The sequence below is a fragment of the Acanthopagrus latus genome, chromosome 23 (assembly GCF_904848185.1).
Source record: "Acanthopagrus latus isolate v.2019 chromosome 23, fAcaLat1.1, whole genome shotgun sequence".
In the NCBI taxonomy this organism is placed as follows: domain Eukaryota; kingdom Metazoa; phylum Chordata; class Actinopteri; order Spariformes; family Sparidae; genus Acanthopagrus; species Acanthopagrus latus.
In genome coordinates this window covers 4,823,324-4,841,799 of record NC_051061.1, presented here as the reverse complement: position 1 = coordinate 4,841,799, position 18,476 = coordinate 4,823,324, and the positions used below count along the sequence as shown (strand labels likewise).

The following is an 18,476-nucleotide window of genomic DNA, read 5'->3' as shown; positions in this document are numbered from 1 at the left end:
ATGAGGCTCAGTGGAGCGGGGCCATTGTTTTAATATCTGCAGAATTAACAGAGAAAGGGACAAGCAGTAAAAGCAGATACGTAATGCAGGTTCAGCCGCGTAGAGCTTTTAATTTGAGGGGCCTGATCAGTGTAGTGTAGCCCACTTTTGTTTAAGCCGCTGCGATATGAAGTCATGCTTATTTTTAGGCGGAAAAACTACATCACCGCTCATAAAAGCAAGAGCTGAAGGCAGGCTCTGCCCTCAGATTTAAAATTCTGCAGGTTTATGTTGTCACAAGCTTCAATATTTAAATCCCGACAGCTCACAATAACTCTACAGCTGGATTCTAAATCAGCATATCCTTCTCTTTCTCTTTTGTCTGTCCACCCCAGGGAGTCACTGCTCTGAGGAGGTCAGTTTTCTCCAAATGAGACACCCAGCGGCGAAGCAGGCACAGTGCAGCTCCGCCGTATAAAAGCAGCCAGCAGCAGCCTCAGTAACAGAGGACATGCTTGTGCAATGTAACAAGGAGGCTGCTTGTTCTGAGAGAGGAGTTTCAACATAGCCGCAGAATGAGGAAATATTTCAGGTGAAGGAGAAGAAGAAGAAGAAGAAGCGCTCTCTCGTTGGCACAACACAGGAGGATATCAAGGGCAGAGTGGATTACTTTGTTTTAAGCAGCTGCAGTCATGAGTGAGCGTCCCAATCAGAGTGACCCTGACCATCTCTATGGATTTCGTATTTCAAAGGTAAGATTTCGTTCACGTAAATAGGTCAGTACAAAGGCAAATGGTGAGCCCTGAGGCTATCATTCTGACCTCATTTGTTTTTTTTCTTCCATTTGTTTTTCTTTAGCATTTTAAAGCGTTTCATTTTGTCCAAAACAATTTTATGGCAAAAACTGGGTTTTATCAAAGCAATTACTGGTCAGAGGATTTAGACTTAGGCGACTTTAATGATCCTTTTGGATCAATTTGGAAAACACTTTGCTGCCAATTACAAAAAGTGAGACCATCTTGAGCGAAATGCTCCTTTAAACTGAATATTGTCTGTTATCATCAGTATATGTTTTTATTATTATGCTTACAACAGTATTACTTATTAAACATTTTCAGAATAACAAACATATTGTGAGAAAATTGGAAATAAAATTGAATATCAAGAAAAAACAAGTATTGAGTATAAAAATCATGTTTGGTTAAAGAAAATCATCAGCCGACATCGATCCGCGCAAAGAATTCATAACTCTGTCACAGCGCCGGATCAGACTACACGCTCTCTCTCCGCTGACACTGATGATGGCTGACACCGACCTGCCGCTCCTCAAACGCTTCTGCACGTGTGTCTGACCCAACACAAAACAGAGTTGACCTTCAGTCTCACGGCGAAGGTGCCTTTGCAGGAATGTGTGCAGCGGCGTTCAGTGTCAGACGGAAACTGCCAGAACTTGTCGAGGCTTCGTGAGACACCTGAACCACAGAGAGGGCTGGGAGCGCTTTGTTTTTTTGTGGGTTAAAGTTGAGTTACTTTGTCCGGAGCAGCTTTAGTAGTGACATAACTCATTTGAAGATGTCACCGAGTGCAGTTGTGATATGATACTGAACACCTGCTTTTAAATCCTGATATCATTTTGAACTTGTATAAGTTTTAGAAAAGAATAAAACTTATAATATTATAAGGGTAGAGTAGTTACAATATTAGCACTGTAAAGATTATATTTGGGGTACACGATTTGAAAAGTATCAGTTGAGATATTGGAGTCTGCAGTCAAGGGCCTTTTCTTATTGCTGTTTCTCTTCAAACTAAAAGTAAAGATTCAAGCACCCTCGCCACGGCAACCATTCTCACACAGTCCCTCATCAGTCAGCACCCTGACCCAGTCTTTTTTGTCTCCCTTTCAGTATCTTCTCACCCAGAGGAACCACATCAGCCCCGGAGCCCAGCGGTGATGTTGGCGATGCAGCACCTCAACTCCTCGGGTATTATCGCCCACTTCCCCCTCTCTAACCGCACCACCATGGCGCAGGAGCCCGGGGTGGAGGCCGTAGCACGCAACGCCACCCGTCCACCGACCAGTCCCACAGCCGCCGGACTCACCATGACCCTGGGCATCCTGTTCAACGTGGTGGCCCTCTGCATTCTTGCCAAGGCTTACAACCGCTTCCGTCGGCGGTCGAAGGCCACCTTTCTGCTCTTTGCCAGCTCTCTGGTGGCGACTGACCTGGTCGGACATGTCATCCCCGGGGCCCTCGTGCTGAACAGATACACATCAGGCACAGGGTCCACAGCTGTTTCCTCCAGCGTGCGAGGTGATCCTGAGAATCCCGATGCCTCCTGTCTGTTTCTGGGGGGTTGCATGGTGTTCTTCGGCCTGTGCCCTCTGTTCCTGGGCTGTGCCATGGCTGCTGAGCGCTGCCTGGGCGTCACCAAGCCTCTGCTGCACGCTCGCCTGGTGACCACAGCACGGACAAAGATGGCACTGACCCTGATCTGGCTCCTTGCCTTGTGTGTGGCCCTTCTACCCTTCTTCAACCTCGGGGCCTACACTTACCAGTATCCATGGACGTGGTGCTTCATCAGAGTGGAGGGCACTAAAGTCACAGATCTGGTCTTTGTGATGCTGTTCTCTGGACTGGCTCTGGGCTCTCTGGCTCTGGCCTTTGTGTGCAACACCATGAGCGGGATCACGCTGGTGAGAGCGCGGCTAAAGAAACGGTCCTGCACCCAACGGCGCTCAGCCCGCTCTCATGACACTGAGATGGTGGTCCAGCTGGTGGGCATCATGGTCACCTCCTGCATCTGCTGGAGCCCTCTGCTGGTGAGTGTTGGGTAAATCATCTGGCATTTTTAAAAAAAAGGCATATTTCATTGATGTCACTGTTTTGATGTTTGAATTGTGTGTCATCTCTCAAGTCAGTGATGTGTGAAGAGACAGAAAATTAATTCAATATTTTTTAGATAGCACAAATAGCTTTGAATACTACTACAGGTTTTAGACTTGAGATGGATTGAGTTCCACCATCATTTAGAAGATGAGTAACAGTCTACAGCTGGACTGACAGAACTTTGGTAGATTTCAAGATGTTGCACATATAAGCAAATTGGCCACCAGACCTTTAAACATGGTATTTAATAGAGCTGGTTGTGTCACGCTTATAATTTTACCCAAATAGTTCAGACTGAGTGCTAAAACTAAGAAGGAAAGAGGCCGGACTTTGCATCACATCAGACGGTTGAACTCAGCAGGAAACAGGGATTTTGCAATGATTTAAATTGACTTGATTTTTAAAGTATTGTTACTTTATCAGAATATTATCTTATTTTCAGTGTGTACTTAGCAGTTGGCTTAGGAGCTGCCTCAGAAAAATGTATTTTTTCATTATGCAATATTAGGAAGGTGAAATTTTATAAGCTGGTTGACTGTTAAAACACCTTCCCAGGTCATCACATGCAGACTTTTTGTGTTGGTGCTGGGCCTGACCTGCCACAACCCAAAGTGTCTACTTGACCTTGGAAAAAGACTCAACAATCAACTATGTTTCCACTAGAGTAGCCTTAACAAAATCCTGCACATTCATCATGATGTTTTCTGTAGAGTTTCTTCAAGGGCAGAAAAGTCAATACTGAGCTCTTTGTTGGAGCTATATGATGTGTACATGGAGCAACAGTGTCACAAACACTGACCAATCACAGCAGAGCGTTCAGACAGAGGCTGAATAGAGATGCTGCAGCAATGGACAGAATGACAAAAATAATGTGTTTTTGAGCAACAGATTATGTTGGCATTTTATAGTAGACACCCAAAGTGCTTAGATATGCACATGATGTGGGACATTTATCGTCATCACACGTTACTTGTTAATATGAGTTTATTAGATAAAGCATGATCCTAAACTTGTTTATTTGTTTTCCTTAGGTCTTTGGGATGATGTCAGCCACACGGTCCTTCAATGGGACCCTAAGCAGTGACATAGACACTTACAGGGGTCTGATGGTAACGGGTGTCAGGATGGCAACCTGTAACCAGATCCTGGACCCATGGGTCTACATCCTGCTGCGACGCGCCATCCTCAGGAAGATCTACCGCATCACTAAAAGACAGGCCAGTTTCAGGGGAAGCATATTCCGCTCCGTTCGATGGGATGCCGGATCCTTTCAGAACTCAGAGAAAAACAGCGTCAATAAGATTTAAAGGGACGTACAGAGGAAGAAAAGGGACAAGTCTGCAATCACTTTCGATGGGATGCTCTGTCGTCCGCTGGCAGCATCACCAGGTAGCCCTGAAGTTGATCATCTGGATTATAATTCCATGTCAAAAGGACCAGAGTTTCCTCTCTCGGCTGATGGGAATGAAATTCACCCCGGTTTATGTGTATGAAGTGTTAAGTGTTGAGATCCAAAATGGTAAAAAAAAAAATTAATAATAATCTAGTAACATCATCTTGGTTTGGTGTGTGAACTCATCATAAACTGATAATAGTTTTTATTAGAATGCAACATGGCCCATATGCAGGAACTGTTTGCATGTCAGTCTGTCCTCTATGAGAGCAGTTGTAAATACAAAAAAATGTGTTAACTTTTTTGTTGTTTTGTTTTTTTGTTGACGTTTTTTGTTGACGTGAACAAACATCTCAACTCAAAAGTTCCATCTGCGAAGGTTTATTTTTCTCTGACATAATGTAAAAGTCAATGACTTGTGTAAACGCTCACATAGGAGAGCAAAAGAAAAGGCTGTGCTTTTACCTCAGCTTAAAGATGTGAAAAACACATGAATGTGAATGTGAATGTGAATGCGTGTCTTTATTGTGTGTCTGTGAATGTATCTACAGTATCCCTGAGTGTCCTGGGACTGAAGTGAAGCTATATGTCTCAAAAGCTAATTGGATGTGATGTTGTTAAGATAAGAATGTGAGATTACATAATAAATGGTTATCTCTTCACGTTTCATCTCATTCTGGTCTATAAGTGAAGTCGTATTTCTATAACTTTGTCAAGATGAGATAATATTTTTTTTTTCAATATTCCTCTACACTCTGTGTGTCTTGTGACCACAAACACAGCTCTGCTCATATACCATGTTTGATTCAATCCAAAGAGTAGATTTTGAGGCAACATATAGAAATTATTTCACTAATATATCCTCTTCTTTATCTCGAGTCTCATTTAGCAAATTTGCATTAGCTTCTGGAATCTCCCCCAAACAAAGGATGTGGCACGCCATCATGCGACGACTTTATGTTCTGAAAGAGAATAAGAAGGAGTCTTGTGTCACTCTGAAGACAAGACAAACTACATGTGATGTACTCCAGCTCCCCTTCTGTGCTGCCAGTGATTCTCCATGCAAGCAAGTGGTCACTCCACTCTGGTTAAAATATTCAGTGGCATTATTCTTGGAGGTCAGACTGGAACATTCAGTCCATTCTATTTATATAGCCAGATATCACAAATCACAATTTGCCTTAAGGAGCTTTACAATATGTACAGCATACAAGACCCACAGACATTCGAATGAGGAAAAACTAAAAAAAAAAAACTAAAATAAAAAAAATAAAAAAAGATTAAAAAAAAAAAACCCTTAGTATAGGGTGGCCAAAAATAAGAAACCTCAGGAAGAGCAATAGAGGGAGAATCCCTCTCACAGGATGGATAGATAATGCAACAGATGTCTTTGCAGAATAGATGATAGATAGACGATAGAAAATCATAGTTTACAACGTTACAAACAAAATTGTAGCAGAGTGTTTATACTATACCGATCGTGCTTTAATCGATATGATCCACAGGGAGAGCCCCCAAAACGCAGTGAAATCAATCGGTCAGCTGTTAAGGGGAGACAATTCAATTAAAAGGCACCGGTACTAGCCACGCCTACAGGTCTGCACCCCCTGTTTCCGGATTGGCTACATCTGTAGTCATGTGCACCTTCTGTCCAATGAACATAATGGCTTTTCATATCGTGGGCGTTCCCATTTGCTCCCCTGCTGCCGAGACCTGGGGCTAACGTGCAGCGCCGTCCATTAGCAGTAACGACATCACGGTGAGTAAGAAAAATATATAAATTACGCCCAATAACATACAACGCATCACGAACGGGGGTGGCCGCTGAACACCGAGAGACTTGACGAAGCTCGCCAATGCATTATGGCTTATCGACGAGCGCTTGGGAAACACATTCATCCGGCTTTGTTCTGCTAAGCTAACTTGCCAAGTGCTAACTGTGGCTGAGCATTCAATGGGGTCTCGATCTTGTCTCCTCGACCATTTTGGTGTCTGATAAGCAACAGTCTGATATCCAAATACGAACACAGTTTTCCGCGAAGTGTGTCCACTTCTGTTTAGACATTCAGTTGATGAACATGATCGGTGAATGGTGGGTTTATGTGGGTGTTATTTTGGTAGCATGGCGCAGTGTTTAACGATGGGTGATGCATGTTTTTTTTGTTGTTGCGGGGGTTGTTAGCTCGCTGTTAGCCGCCGTCGTCAGCCTGGCTCTGCACTGAATTAAAATGGCGTCTGTTTTTTAAATTCCCCTGATGGAGTTGAAGGGCTTGAGCCCCTTTGCCGTGTGTCTGCTTTTTCATAACTCACCTTTTGCTCGTGCAATAATTTTAAGTCTTTGTGAAATCGCGGGCTTAACAGGTGTAACTGTCGTTTGCAAGTTTCTGACTGATGCCACACTTCAATAACCTGTTGACTGAATAATAAAAATGTTCCAGTGTTTATGCTCGTTATGGTTCACCTCATTTGCCTATCGCAGTTATAATGTTGTGGGCCATCTAAAGAAGTTAACTCTAAATTAGGCAGGCGCTGTGGGCGTGTCGCCACAAAATTAAGGAGATGTCCTGCCTGTCCGCTCAACCTAACTATTTCAGACTAATCACATCATTTAGTTGTAGTCGCAAAGCAGCAGGCACACTCCTGTCATCCAAGCCGTTGCCAAATGGTCAGTCAGTCATCTGTGAGGTAACGTGGGGTGACCTCTGCTCATAGGGACGATCATTTATCGCAGCACTACTGTCATCTGGCTGGGTGGATGATTACATTCCGAAATCCTGCTTTTGCGCGCTACTAATATGAATGTCTGCATCCTGAAGTAGCCAGTGTCCTTCTGGTGTCCATATATTACAATGAATCACATTTTTGCATGTGAAAGTAGGTTTGTGTGCAGTTCCTGAGGCATGTGTTTATGTGCCAGCAGTCCTGTTGCTGCAGCTGGTGACTGCTTTATTTCTCGAAGAGATGAACAAAGAGTCCTCAGTGACTAAGTGTGAAGCATTTTTTTTTTTTGCTCCGTTCAGTGTTTATGGCCAACCACAGACATTTATTGAAATCAAACGTTCCTCCCATAAATCTTTTGTGGATCGAGCTTAGTCAACAGTTGGCTTCATGGGGCCGTTTGAATTCTGTCTTACATTCGGTTGTGTAAAAATGTGCGCATGTTTTCTCACTTTACAGAGACGGACTGCAACATTGTCATCTGCTGCAGAGAAGCCCTTTTCTGAGTACTGCCATTCACCGGATAAAGGAGTCACCACGGCCTCCAGAATAATAATGGTAATGATTTAATTTCAGTCTGTAGTTTATTTGAAGTTCTGTATCTCTTTGTTGTTTTTATATCTGACAACAGGCAGGCAAGCCAGAGCACAGGACACACTGCCCTTTTTGTTAAGTGTCACTGTTAATGGGACAAATAAATGTGTCACATCTAATTTAAGTCACAGGACTGGTGCCAGTGTTTTGTTATTCCACTTTGCCTGGGGCTTTAAGAACACATGCTGTGGCTTCCACATCACAGCTCTCTTCTAAATTGGCCCTGGCTGCCCGTGCATACGCTCGGCTCGTGTAGTCACTGGTGTTAGAAGCCAGTCCTAGACATGAGGCCTTGTTCAGTTTTTAAGTAAAGACAAGAGAGCGACAGAGAAAGTAGGTCCTTTTTAATTCTCGCTTGTTCCAGGTTTACTAAGAGCCTGACCCATAAAGCAGGATTAATGAAGTTCGTTGGATAACTGCTCTGAATCAAACCTGGAACCGCTTCAAGTCTGAAACAAGTTGAGAAGGCCAAAGAGCTCCTCTGGGTTTAAATTGGTCCAGTAATCCTGCATTGTGAGACAGGCCTCTGGTTAAATAGCAATGATCTGTTATCAAAAGTAGCTATCAGTGTTTGATGTGCACCATAACTGAGTTGATAACAGTCCTGGATTCTGTTCACTCAGACCACGGTGTCACATTTAAGGGTATGTTTTTGGTTGTACTCTGTTCTTTTTTTGTATTTATTCCTTGTAAATGATCTTCCATATTCTGCCCCACCAGCCTCCCCCAATGCGCCATCGCTCCATGCGGGTCTTCATGAATGATGACCGCCATGTCATGGCCAAACACTCAGTCATCTACCCTACTCAGGAGGAACTTGAAAGTGTTCAAAACATGGTATCCCACACAGAGCGGGCCCTCAAGGCTGTCTCTGACTGGCTGGATAAACAGGAGAAGGGAACCTCGAAGTCTGATTCTGATGGTACAGACACTGATAAGGAAAGGTGAGGGGATGTCAGTGATTTCTTCCAGTTAAATGACAAGAAATGGGTTGTAACATCTTCTTTTATTAACACCTTTTGAAACTTTTTCTCTGTCTGGTGCTTCTCCCCTGTATCTGTCTCGTTGATAGTGAGCACAAAGATCAGGCCACCCGCTCTCTGCGTGGTGTAATGAGGGTGGGTCTGGTTGCCAAGGGCCTGCTACTGAAGGGGGACCTGGACTTGGAGCTGGTGCTCCTCTGTAAAGAAAAACCTACCATCAGTCTGCTGAAGAAAGTGTCAGAAAACCTTGTTACACAGCTCAAGGTAAGAACACTGAGGAACACACACACTAAATCTTCAACGCACAGTTTGTTAAACAAATCAGTAGTGAATTCATATTTGACATGTCTTAACCACTCTGCTCTTCCTCAGGCTACAGAAGACAAATATGTTGTCACCCAGCACATCCGCGAGGCCAGTATTGTTATCAAGAACACCAAGGAGCCTCCTCTCACCCTCACCATTCACCTGACATCCCCTCTGGTCCGTGAGGAGATAGAGAGGGCTGCTACTGGAGGTAAGCTCCTACATGAGGGCCTCAAGTGTTTTTTTTAGTGGCACCCCTCCTCCAGCAGGGAGGCCACCAGGCTAGACAGATATTGTTTATTGGGCCTTCAATGGAGCTAGGGGACAAGAATGCACTGTCACATAATTAAACTACGCTATGCTTATAGCTCTTTAGTCTCTCTCGTAGTTCCATGTAATGTAACTGTACATTTTTGATGGCCCAATATACAGTATAGGGCAGGTAGTTTACTGACTGCTGAAGACATGGCTTTCTCTCCCCCCCCTTAATGATCAAGGTCACCAACGACATGAAGGCTCACTGAGAATTTAACCAAATACAAAAAGAGAGACCACTTTGTTTGCATGTGTTTTATCATTGATGATGAACGGTTTGCATTGCAGCAAAAATGAGTAGCAAAACATGTGGTGAAACTGTCCTTGGTTGTTAGACCCAACAGATGGCCATTGACTGTCTCTGATGGTCCTTAGCAGGGAAGGCTCGGGCTCACAGATAATGACAAGGGACACTGCATGAATGTCCAACTAGGCCAAAAAACGAGGGGATTAGCCCTAGTTGTCAGGTAGCAATAGACTATGGCATCATGAAAAAGTACATCATCATTAAGTGTAATTGTAACTTTACAAGAACACAGATGTCCACAAGTTGACATTCTTTGAGAGCACTCAACAGTTGTGAGGCTCTCAGTTTAACAGGTGTTGAACCTTGACCTTATCTGTAGCCCTGTGCTAACAGTGATGCCCAGTTTGGGTCTTTGTATTTTAAGCCATCAGTTTTGCTGCAGTGTGGACTTGTTTTGATACCCACTTTTTGTGCATCTGATAACTTCTGCCTGTGGTTCCAATTCTGATTCTCTCTGTCAAGCCTTCTAGTTTGTCAATTTTTAGGGACGCTGGACCTTTGACCAACTGGCCGCTCTCTGTCTCGGAAGGGGCAAAGTGCAGTGTACCCAGTATCGGGGCTAAGGGGAGGGGCTCTACCTCCTGTTTGACGCCACAAAAACAATGCAGACCATTTCTGAGCACTGAAGCACCGATTTAATTTGAAGCAACAATGTCGAGGCAACCTCCCATTTGATACAACCAGTTATCTGTTAATAAATGCACATTTTTATGTCATGATTTGTTGTTATTACTAAGTCAAGTTAAAACCCACATCCCAATACCGTTGTTCCGGTGGGTTTCAAGTTTAATCATGTGTGCCGGGCCGTGCAAAACCATATTAACTGGGAGGTTGAGAACTGTTAGTGGTTCTGCAGTGGAGGGGTCCCCCTCCCCTTCCCCCTCCTGCCTGTGGTTTGGGAAGGCTGCCTGTGTTCCCCCTGGCCGGCTGACAGAACTCCCCTTGGTCAAACTGTACCTTGTCTTCTTATTCCACCTGCCAATAGACTCGCTTTCAGTCAACGATCCCCCGGATGTTCTGGACAGGCAGAAATGCCTAACTGCCTTGGCGTCTCTCCGCCACGCTAAGTGGTTCCAGGTTTGGATCTTGTCTTTTTGTCTCTAAAACAGAAGTAGTTTTGAGTTTGGTTTTACGCTCTGTTCTTTTGTCTTTTATTTGGGCGTTCCATGTTTTTTTTCTTTTCTTTATTTACTCTTTTGAAGTGTACTTCCTGTAGTAATACTTGATGATCTGGATGTCCGTTTCTTAGGAAACCTTTGTCATTACACTGTTGTAGAGTTGCTTTGCTCACTTAACAGGTTCCACTGCAGTGCCATATTTGAAAAAGAAGGTCAATGCTGCTTTTTAGTTCATTAGTCTCCCTCACAGCTGCTTAACTCAATCAGCAGATCAAAAAGCTGGGACTAACAAACCATGTATTCAGGTGCAATATTTCTATAATGTTGTTGTTGGTGTGAGTTGTTGTTGTTTTCACATTTGTGCTATCTATAGAGCACTTTCTGCTGCCCCATTCTGTAGTTTTGAAGATAAACTGTTTTTGTAGTGAACAATGCTAAAAATAATTCATTATAGTGTTGTGGCCTGTGTCATGTTTGGCTTTCACTCTATAACAATCAGTGCTCCATCTCTGCAGCTTTTGTAGAGTATGTGGCCCCAACTTTTCCTTGCTCTCTGGCTGTTTCTGTTTGTGCCACAAATCAGCAGGAATATTGCACCTTGAGTAGTTACCTTTTTTTTTATTCTCACTGACTTACTCACAGATCACTGACCATTACTCTGTTCAATGACAGCGCACGTCCCCTTGTAAATAGTTCACTGGGTTCTCACATAAGCGCTGGTATAAAGTTGGAGATGGCTTAATTCACACGTTTCTTCCTGAACTTAATTCATGCGCATGTTTTTCCCCCCAAAAAAGAAATGTTTTTTGTCTGATAACTTCACCATCAATCATGTTGGCTATTTACTTACAGCCATGAATGTGAACGATCATACATATGCTCTTCCAACAAAGTGAATATTATTCTGTCATCTGATAATTCCATAATGACAAAGCTTAGCTGTTTTAGTCTGTGTGGCTTCATTTTTATTTTCTTTCATTTATTTGGATGTTCATGTTGTTTTGTGCTTCACATTGTCTTCCTCTTTGACTAAGGTTGCTTGTCCTCCTCGTGCCCCCCCCCTCCCCCATCCCTGCTTGTGTCCCCAGGCCAGGGCCAACGGGCTGCGCTCCTGTGTCATCGTAATCCGGATCCTAAGGGACCTGTGTGCCCGCGTCCCCACATGGGCCCCGCTTCGTGGCTGGGTGAGTTAGAGCCTCAGCTAAACGGCTGTGATATAGGTCTTTCTGGTTTCATCGCAGTTAAGAACTGCTAAATACAGTGAAAGTATTTTTCCTAAGACAGTTTTTAGCTAATAGAAACTGCGAAGCTCTCCTAACAGGTTTCCTTCAATGCGTTTTCTGCCTAGATACACAAAAAAAATCAAAGGCACCGCCATGATTGTTAATTTGCAGAGCTACTATCTAACGCAGTGACCTGAAATCTCTTTGTGTTAGTGGCTAAGCTTAAAAATAGCATCCTCAAACGAGTCTCCCTCCCTCTTCTGCTTCACAGCCACTGGAGCTGATCTGTGAGAAAGCCATTGGCACAGGGAACCGGCCCATGGGGGCAGGAGAAGCTCTACGGAGAGTTTTGGAGTGTCTAGCTTCAGGAATCCTCATGTCAGGTATGTATGTAGGGAAGGAGGACATTTGTTGCTTGAGTTTTATGCAATGTTTTTTCATTGTACATGTTAGGCTTGTTTTCTGTTTTCTAAATGAATCTAAAACTATAATATCTATTTTAGATGGTGCTGGAATCTCTGATCCATGTGAAAAAGAGGCCACAGATGCTATTGGTCACTTGGATCACCAGCAGAGAGAAGACATCACAGCGAGTGCACAAGTGAGTACAATAAAATCATCTGTTGGTGCGTGTATTCACAATTTAGTAAATATAATACCAATACCCTGTTTCTTGTATGCTCAGCATGCCTTAAGGCTGTCAGCTTTTGGACAGCTTCACAAAGTGCTTGGGATGGATCCCCTCCCCTCTAAGATGCCCAAAAAACCTCGTAGTGAGACACCTATTGATTACACAGGTAAGCTCGCACCTATGAGATTCAAGCAATCAGCAATCATAACAGTTGAGTCTGGCTATTTCTCTTTAGGTTTTCCTTTTTATAATGCAGCAAGGTGTCTTGTATTTTCATGTGAAAAATCTTGTGTTTATCTGTGATGCAGTGCAAATCCCACCTAGTACAGCATACGCCCCACCAATGAAAAGGCCCATTGAGGAAGAGGAGGGAATGGATGACAAGAGCCCAAATAAAAAGAAGAAAAAACTTCAGAAGAAATGTAAGTGTTCTTTGAACTAGTGAATTTACACACATTCAAATTTGCACAATCGTTATAAATTGAATACTTTTTTAGTTTTGAACGCTAGACAATTTGAAAACATCACCTCTACTTCTTTGACAGTATATTGGATAATGACTGATGGAAAGCAAAACGTCTGTAGAATAATTGATAGTTGGGGAAGTGCAAAGTGTTAAGTCTGTTTCTTACTGTTTGTCTTACCAGCTCCAGAGGAGAAGGCTGAGCCTCCCCAGGCGATGAATGCTCTTATGAGGCTCAATCAGCTGAAGCCAGGTCTCCAGTACAAACTGATATCTCAGACTGGCCCAGTTCATGTTCCGGTCTTCACTATGGCCGTTGAAGTGGATGGCACAACCTTTGAGGCTTCTGGCCCATCCAAACGCACTGCCAAGCTGCATGTAGCTGTCAAGGTGAGCACAGGGAATATTTTGATATGGCCCAACTTGTTTGTCCCTGTGATTGAGTTTAGGTTGGACATGTCCGTGTGCTGCTTAAACAACAATGAATCTGTGGAAAACTGCAGGTACTTCAAGACATGGGCCTGCCCACAGGAGTGGAACTAAAGACTGTAAAATTAGAGGAAGCTGTAAAATCAGAGGAGGCGGTCGTAGCTGCCGCTGTTGAAGAACTGAAGCCAACAGTTGCAACCATTGAAACTACCACTGCTGCCACAGGAGCAGTCAATGCAGACACCAGTGATGCTGCAGAGGTACGAAGCTCTTCTTTGTCTCAGCAAGTGATGATTGTGTGGATAAAGGTGAGCAAAGTTTGCCCTAATTTTACTTATCGTCTCTTTACCTGTCAGACTGCTCGCCAACAGGGACCAATCCTAACCAAACATGGCAAGAACCCTGTGATGGAGCTGAACGAGAAGCGCCGCGGCCTGAAGTACGAGCTCATCTCTGAGACTGGAGGCAGCCACGACAAACGCTTTGTCATGGAGGTGGAGATCGATGGTCAGAAGTTTCAGGGGACGGGATCCAATAAGAAGGTGGCCAAGGCTTATGCTGCTCTGGCTGCTCTGGAGTGGCTCTTCCGTGAAGGAGCTGTGGCCGAGGCCACTAAAAAGAAAAAGGGACCACCAATGGTGAGCACCCAGTGAAACAGTGAATTTTTGAAGGTTTGATTTGTTTAAAGTCCTGGCGAAGGCCAAATTTAGTGCAAGATAAAACTCATCATGTTTAAAAGGTGTACTAGTTATTACACCTTATGTATTTTAGGTTATTTCACTAGAACCAATGTTTTTACTCTGTTAAAGACATACTCTGTTGAGATTACTTAAAAAGAGCAGATTATTTTAGGAGTAAAGAAAATATGATTGATTCACTGGTGTATAAGTAAAGTTTTCTGCTCAGTTTTGATGAAAAGAACAAATAACTTTCCTCTTCAGCACACTCCAGGCTTCGGCATGATGGGAACTGCTGGAGTCGGGGACGCAATTTCGCCCAGAGGCAGAGGGAGAGGAGGCCGAGGTCGTGGAAGGGGCAGGGGCTTCAATAATGGAGGGGGCTACGGCCAAGGAGGTAAAAACATGCTTCTCCTCAAGCAGACATTTTGTATTTGGTGGTAAGGTGTTATTAGGCATGGTAATTATTATCAGCATGGTGTCCAATCAGCATTTTAAATGTGTGTCTTCCTTTCAGGTGGCTTTGGAACATATGGTTACGGGAACAGTGCTAACTCTGGATACAGTGAGTATTCATTTCACCTACCATAGTTCCGGTGTGACTGTTTTTTTTTACTCTCTATCTGGGATGAAGGCGAGCTTTTCTTTGACCAAATGAGAAATCCAAACAGATGTCTCAGCATAGATATGTCCTGGAGCAGAAAAGTACATCTGTCCAGGACGGTAGAAAAACAGCTTTTACAGCCTGTTTTAACTCCATAACTAGGAAATCTTTCACTCCAGAACAAACGGCAAACAAGACCATATAATGATAATACATGTTGGGATGTTCCCAGTTCAACGATTTTACATTTCTCTGCTTTAAGCCACAGGATTCAATCTGTTTTTGACAAGTCCCCCTCGTAAGAGAACCCCTTTTCTTTTCTTCCCTCTGGCAGCCTGTTCTGAGGACTGACCTACCTGAGCGTGACAGGAGCAGAGAAATCTAAAAAAAAAAAAAAAACCCAACAACTTTAAATGCAATCTGACCAAATGAGTCATTCAACTGCCACGTTTATGGCAGGAAAAAAACAGATAAATCTAATTTTGATATTTTTTTCCCTTCTCTGCCCTGTCTCACTCTTTAGGTGACTTTGTCTCAGACTGCTATGGCTACCACGAGTTTGCGACATAGATCTTCCCAGTCTTAAAATCAAAAACAGTCCCGTAGAGAGGATAAAAGTGGACAAAATACTCAGTAGTGTTCCAGCAGCATCATGAACTCCTATCACCACCAAGTCCGCAACCCTGGGAATAAAGTGACAACAACCTCTCCACCCTGTCTTGCCAATCCACTTGTCATGTCCTGGTACCTCTGGGAGACGATCTGCCACTGCATGCATGTAGCCTCCATAAGTCACCCTGTTTTCTCTGAACTTGCTGTGGATGTACCTGAACACCCGGACCTCCCCAAACCACAGGGCTGATTTACTGTAGATGGCCTCCATGTGTCAGACTGGCTCAGAGGGCTTCTTTTCATATGGATCATGATTAAGGGAAAGCCTGTGGGAGCCTGGACAACATACATACTTTCGGATTATTGTCTGTAACAGCCTGGTCCCCTCTGACTCCATGATAAGATGACGATACAGAGAAATCTGTTTTCATCCATTTTTAATGCCTTTTTGTCACTTCCAATCGTGATGAAGCTGTTTTTAATTTGTGTTTTTGCCTTTTTTGAAAATGTCATATCAGCAACACTGTTAAGTCATAGCTACACTGAATGCATGATGGTCTTAACTTTTGTTTGGTATTGTCCATCTGTAACAGCGTTAGGCACTGATGAACTGAGGCTGTTGGCACTACGTTTGCACACACATTGTGTGAATTGGAGAATCTGATGTATGTTTGTGTAGGCAAGACTTATTGCTCTAGCTGTTTTTTTAAATGTTTTTTGTTTTTTTTAATAAATGTGACATCACACCATTCATTACTGTGTTTCTCCAGGGTCTGAATTAATTTCTGAGTACATGAAAAAACTGTATTCCACAGTGCCCGTATACAAGCAGTGGTTAGTGGTTAAGTTATGCCCATTTTAAGACTGTGCCATGCTGTTACTTCCCAGATTACTACAACAATGGTGGTACAAACGGAGGAGCTGGGGCGACAGGCAGCCCATCAGGTGGCCCACCAGCCAGCACAGCACCAGGATCAGCACAGGGCTCCTATGGCACATACTACCAGAATGAAGGAGCTTACACTGCCACATCTGCTGCCAAAACTCCCAAAAAGAAACCCCCCATGCACAAAGGAGGGAAGCCACCGTTTCCAGGTCCCCCAGGTGCAAACACTGGAACTGCAGGGGGGTACCAGTCCAGCAGCCCTTCAGGGCAAGGGCCCTATAACCAATATGGCCAGGGTTATGGGCAGGGAAAGAAGAGTTTCAACCAGAACCAGGGGGGCACGGGCGGATACTCATACAGCACTGCTTACCCGAGCCAGGTGACGGGGGGCGCAGGAGGTAGCCAAGACTACAGTTATGAAGGTGAGTTAAGGGGGTATAAAGGAAATGTGCTGTTCTGAAATTGGATACAGAATTAGAATTTGCATCACATGCACCAAGTACAGCAGTGTATTGCTGCTAGCTGGCAAAAGTAAAAAGACAGTTTTCTTGTTATGATTGGTTATACAAGATATTTTAAGACATTATTACCACATACTTGATTGTTCTATATTCACTTGTTATCACTGTTGCTCTGTTTTTTTGTATTTACAAAACACTTCTGTAAATGCACAAAATAAACATCTTGATCAAATATTTCTCAGTACAACATTCTGACATGTTTCATTTAAATTACACATTTTCACATTATTACATGGATACTTGGTATGTTATGTGGAACGAACAGCTTCCATTGTCTAAAGAGAAAGAGATTCAGTCAATGCCTGAAGAACTGTGACAAAGGCATGGAACTGATTACCGATCTTGTTTTTTGTTTTTTTTATCTTAAGTAATGTATAAGTTATATAAGTAAAATGGTAAGGGCCCGAGAATGGAACCCCGTTGAACCCCATATTTTAGCAAAAGTCAACACCAAAAGAATAATTTGTCATGCGTTCACCAGCTGGCCTTGAATGCAGCTGAATGTGAATCTAATGTTGCCCTTTAACTTTTTGCTAACAAGTCAACACATTGTTTCTGCTGCCCCCAGGTGGCCTGAAAAAGAAAACAAGCTGCAGTTTCAAGCTTCACACCTTTTGCCTGTTGTAAATTTGTTTGACTAATTGTCGCACTTTTCTTGTAGGTTTCAACAACCAGTCCAACTACAACTCACAGGGTGGAAGTGGCAACCAGGGCTTTGGCGCCAACCACTCTCAGTACCACAACCCAGTGGGCTACGGCAGGGGGGACAGCAGCATGAATTACCAGTACCGATAGACTGTGTTACTCCGTCTGTGAATCATTGGCACCAAGCTCCCTGCATCAGTGTCTCAAGCCAAAGAAAGTGATAGACGGCTTGGCTGTGCTCTCTGCCTTTTCCATGTTTGCTTCTTATGTGCTTTTGGGTTTCTATGTTGCACATGTGGGCACAAATTGAGATGTCTGGACTTTGTAAGTGTCAGAGCTGAGTATATGGCTGAATTTAGTGGTCTGTTCAGTGGTCTGGTCGGTGCTTAGACTTGTGTTTTTTAGGTTCTCATTTTATTTTATTATTTTTTTTAATCTCTGCTACCAGTCCTCTTCCTCATCACTAAATATGAAGGCTGATGTTACAAGTTACTCACTCATTAGCTCTGACTTGATTTCCTTTCTTATAAAGAGTGAGTTGTGTGGTGACAGCATTTCTTTCTCATGTGAAACTAGTAAATCTTGTAGTTGGAACTACAAAGGTTGTTTTTGTAACAATTCAATAGACCAGAATATCTTTTTCTTTTCTGCTTTGCTTGTAATTTTGGCTTATTTTGTAATAGTGTAATAGTTATTTTAATAAATGGTTTTTGAGATTACTGGAAAATGTTTACTTCCTCATGTCGTATCCACATTTCTGCTCACTGTAGCTTTTCGGATGGGTGGGATTTGTTCCTGTTAAGGTAGAACAAACTGTTTGTATGAATAAATTATTTTTTATTTGAAATGTTGGTCTTAATTACAGTTTTGCCTTTAAGTATAAAGTATTTCTACAAATTATATTTATTATCATTATAAGGTGGGCACTTGATGATGCTTTCACTATTTAATTACTTGGTTTGATTTATTAATTACTTGAGTATTAATGGCTCATCAGTCAGTTATTTCACAACCTGGCAACCGTAACGTTTGTATTTCTTAAAACTGTGTGTATGGCTTAAAACTGTTTAAAGTGCTTCTTAAAGTGTTGGTCATGTATTTTTTTTAACTATTCATAAAATCATCAGTGACAACATAGACCATTTATTAGAATGATTAATGAAACTACAGTCTGTGACTGAGGT

At 43.0% G+C, this 18,476-nt stretch overlaps 2 protein-coding genes across 4 annotated transcripts; both read left to right on the top strand.

Annotated features, from left to right (window-relative positions):
- The first annotated feature begins 433 nt into the window (after positions 1 to 433).
- Positions 434 to 4,920, top strand: LOC119013688 (prostaglandin E2 receptor EP1 subtype-like). Its single transcript, XM_037088452.1, has 3 exons — positions 434 to 731; positions 1,884 to 2,800; positions 3,899 to 4,920. Exons 2-3 carry the CDS (start codon positions 1,931 to 1,933, stop codon positions 4,172 to 4,174), a joined length of 1,146 nt encoding a protein of 381 aa, XP_036944347.1. The 5' UTR covers positions 434 to 731; positions 1,884 to 1,930; the 3' UTR covers positions 4,175 to 4,920.
- A 962-nt stretch (positions 4,921 to 5,882) lies between these two features.
- On the top strand, positions 5,883 to 18,139 carry ilf3b (interleukin enhancer binding factor 3b). Of its 3 annotated transcripts, none has more exons than XM_037088449.1 (18): positions 5,883 to 6,019; positions 7,438 to 7,536; positions 8,293 to 8,516; positions 8,645 to 8,819; positions 8,928 to 9,072; positions 10,469 to 10,560; positions 11,690 to 11,785; positions 12,096 to 12,207; positions 12,328 to 12,425; positions 12,510 to 12,621; positions 12,764 to 12,877; positions 13,103 to 13,308; positions 13,422 to 13,607; positions 13,704 to 13,985; positions 14,289 to 14,421; positions 14,542 to 14,589; positions 16,129 to 16,548; positions 17,309 to 18,139. In XM_037088449.1, exons 2-18 carry the CDS (start codon positions 7,534 to 7,536, stop codon positions 17,440 to 17,442), a joined length of 2,580 nt encoding a protein of 859 aa, XP_036944344.1. In that variant the 5' UTR covers positions 5,883 to 6,019; positions 7,438 to 7,533; the 3' UTR covers positions 17,443 to 18,139. The 3 variants fall into 3 exon arrangements, with proteins under 3 accessions (XP_036944344.1, XP_036944343.1, XP_036944345.1); XM_037088448.1 differs by lacking the exon at positions 5,883 to 6,019 and adding an exon at positions 6,334 to 6,352; XM_037088450.1 differs by lacking the exons at positions 5,883 to 6,019; positions 16,129 to 16,548; positions 17,309 to 18,139 and adding exons at positions 6,334 to 6,352; positions 15,152 to 15,993.
- The last annotated feature ends 337 nt before the right edge of the window (positions 18,140 to 18,476 follow it).

Coding starts and splice junctions, on each gene's coding strand:
- ilf3b (XM_037088448.1), top strand. Junction 12,426..12,509: donor ACATCACAGCGAGTGCACAA/GTGAGTACAATA, acceptor TTGTATGCTCAG/CATGCCTTAAGGCTGTCAGC. Junction 13,986..14,288: donor AGAAAAAGGGACCACCAATG/GTGAGCACCCAG, acceptor TTTCCTCTTCAG/CACACTCCAGGCTTCGGCAT.
- LOC119013688 (XM_037088452.1), top strand. CDS start 1,931: ATGTTGGCGATGCAGCACCTCAACTCCTCGGGTATTATCGCCCACTTC. Junction 2,801..3,898: donor TCTGCTGGAGCCCTCTGCTG/GTGAGTGTTGGG, acceptor TGTTTTCCTTAG/GTCTTTGGGATGATGTCAGC.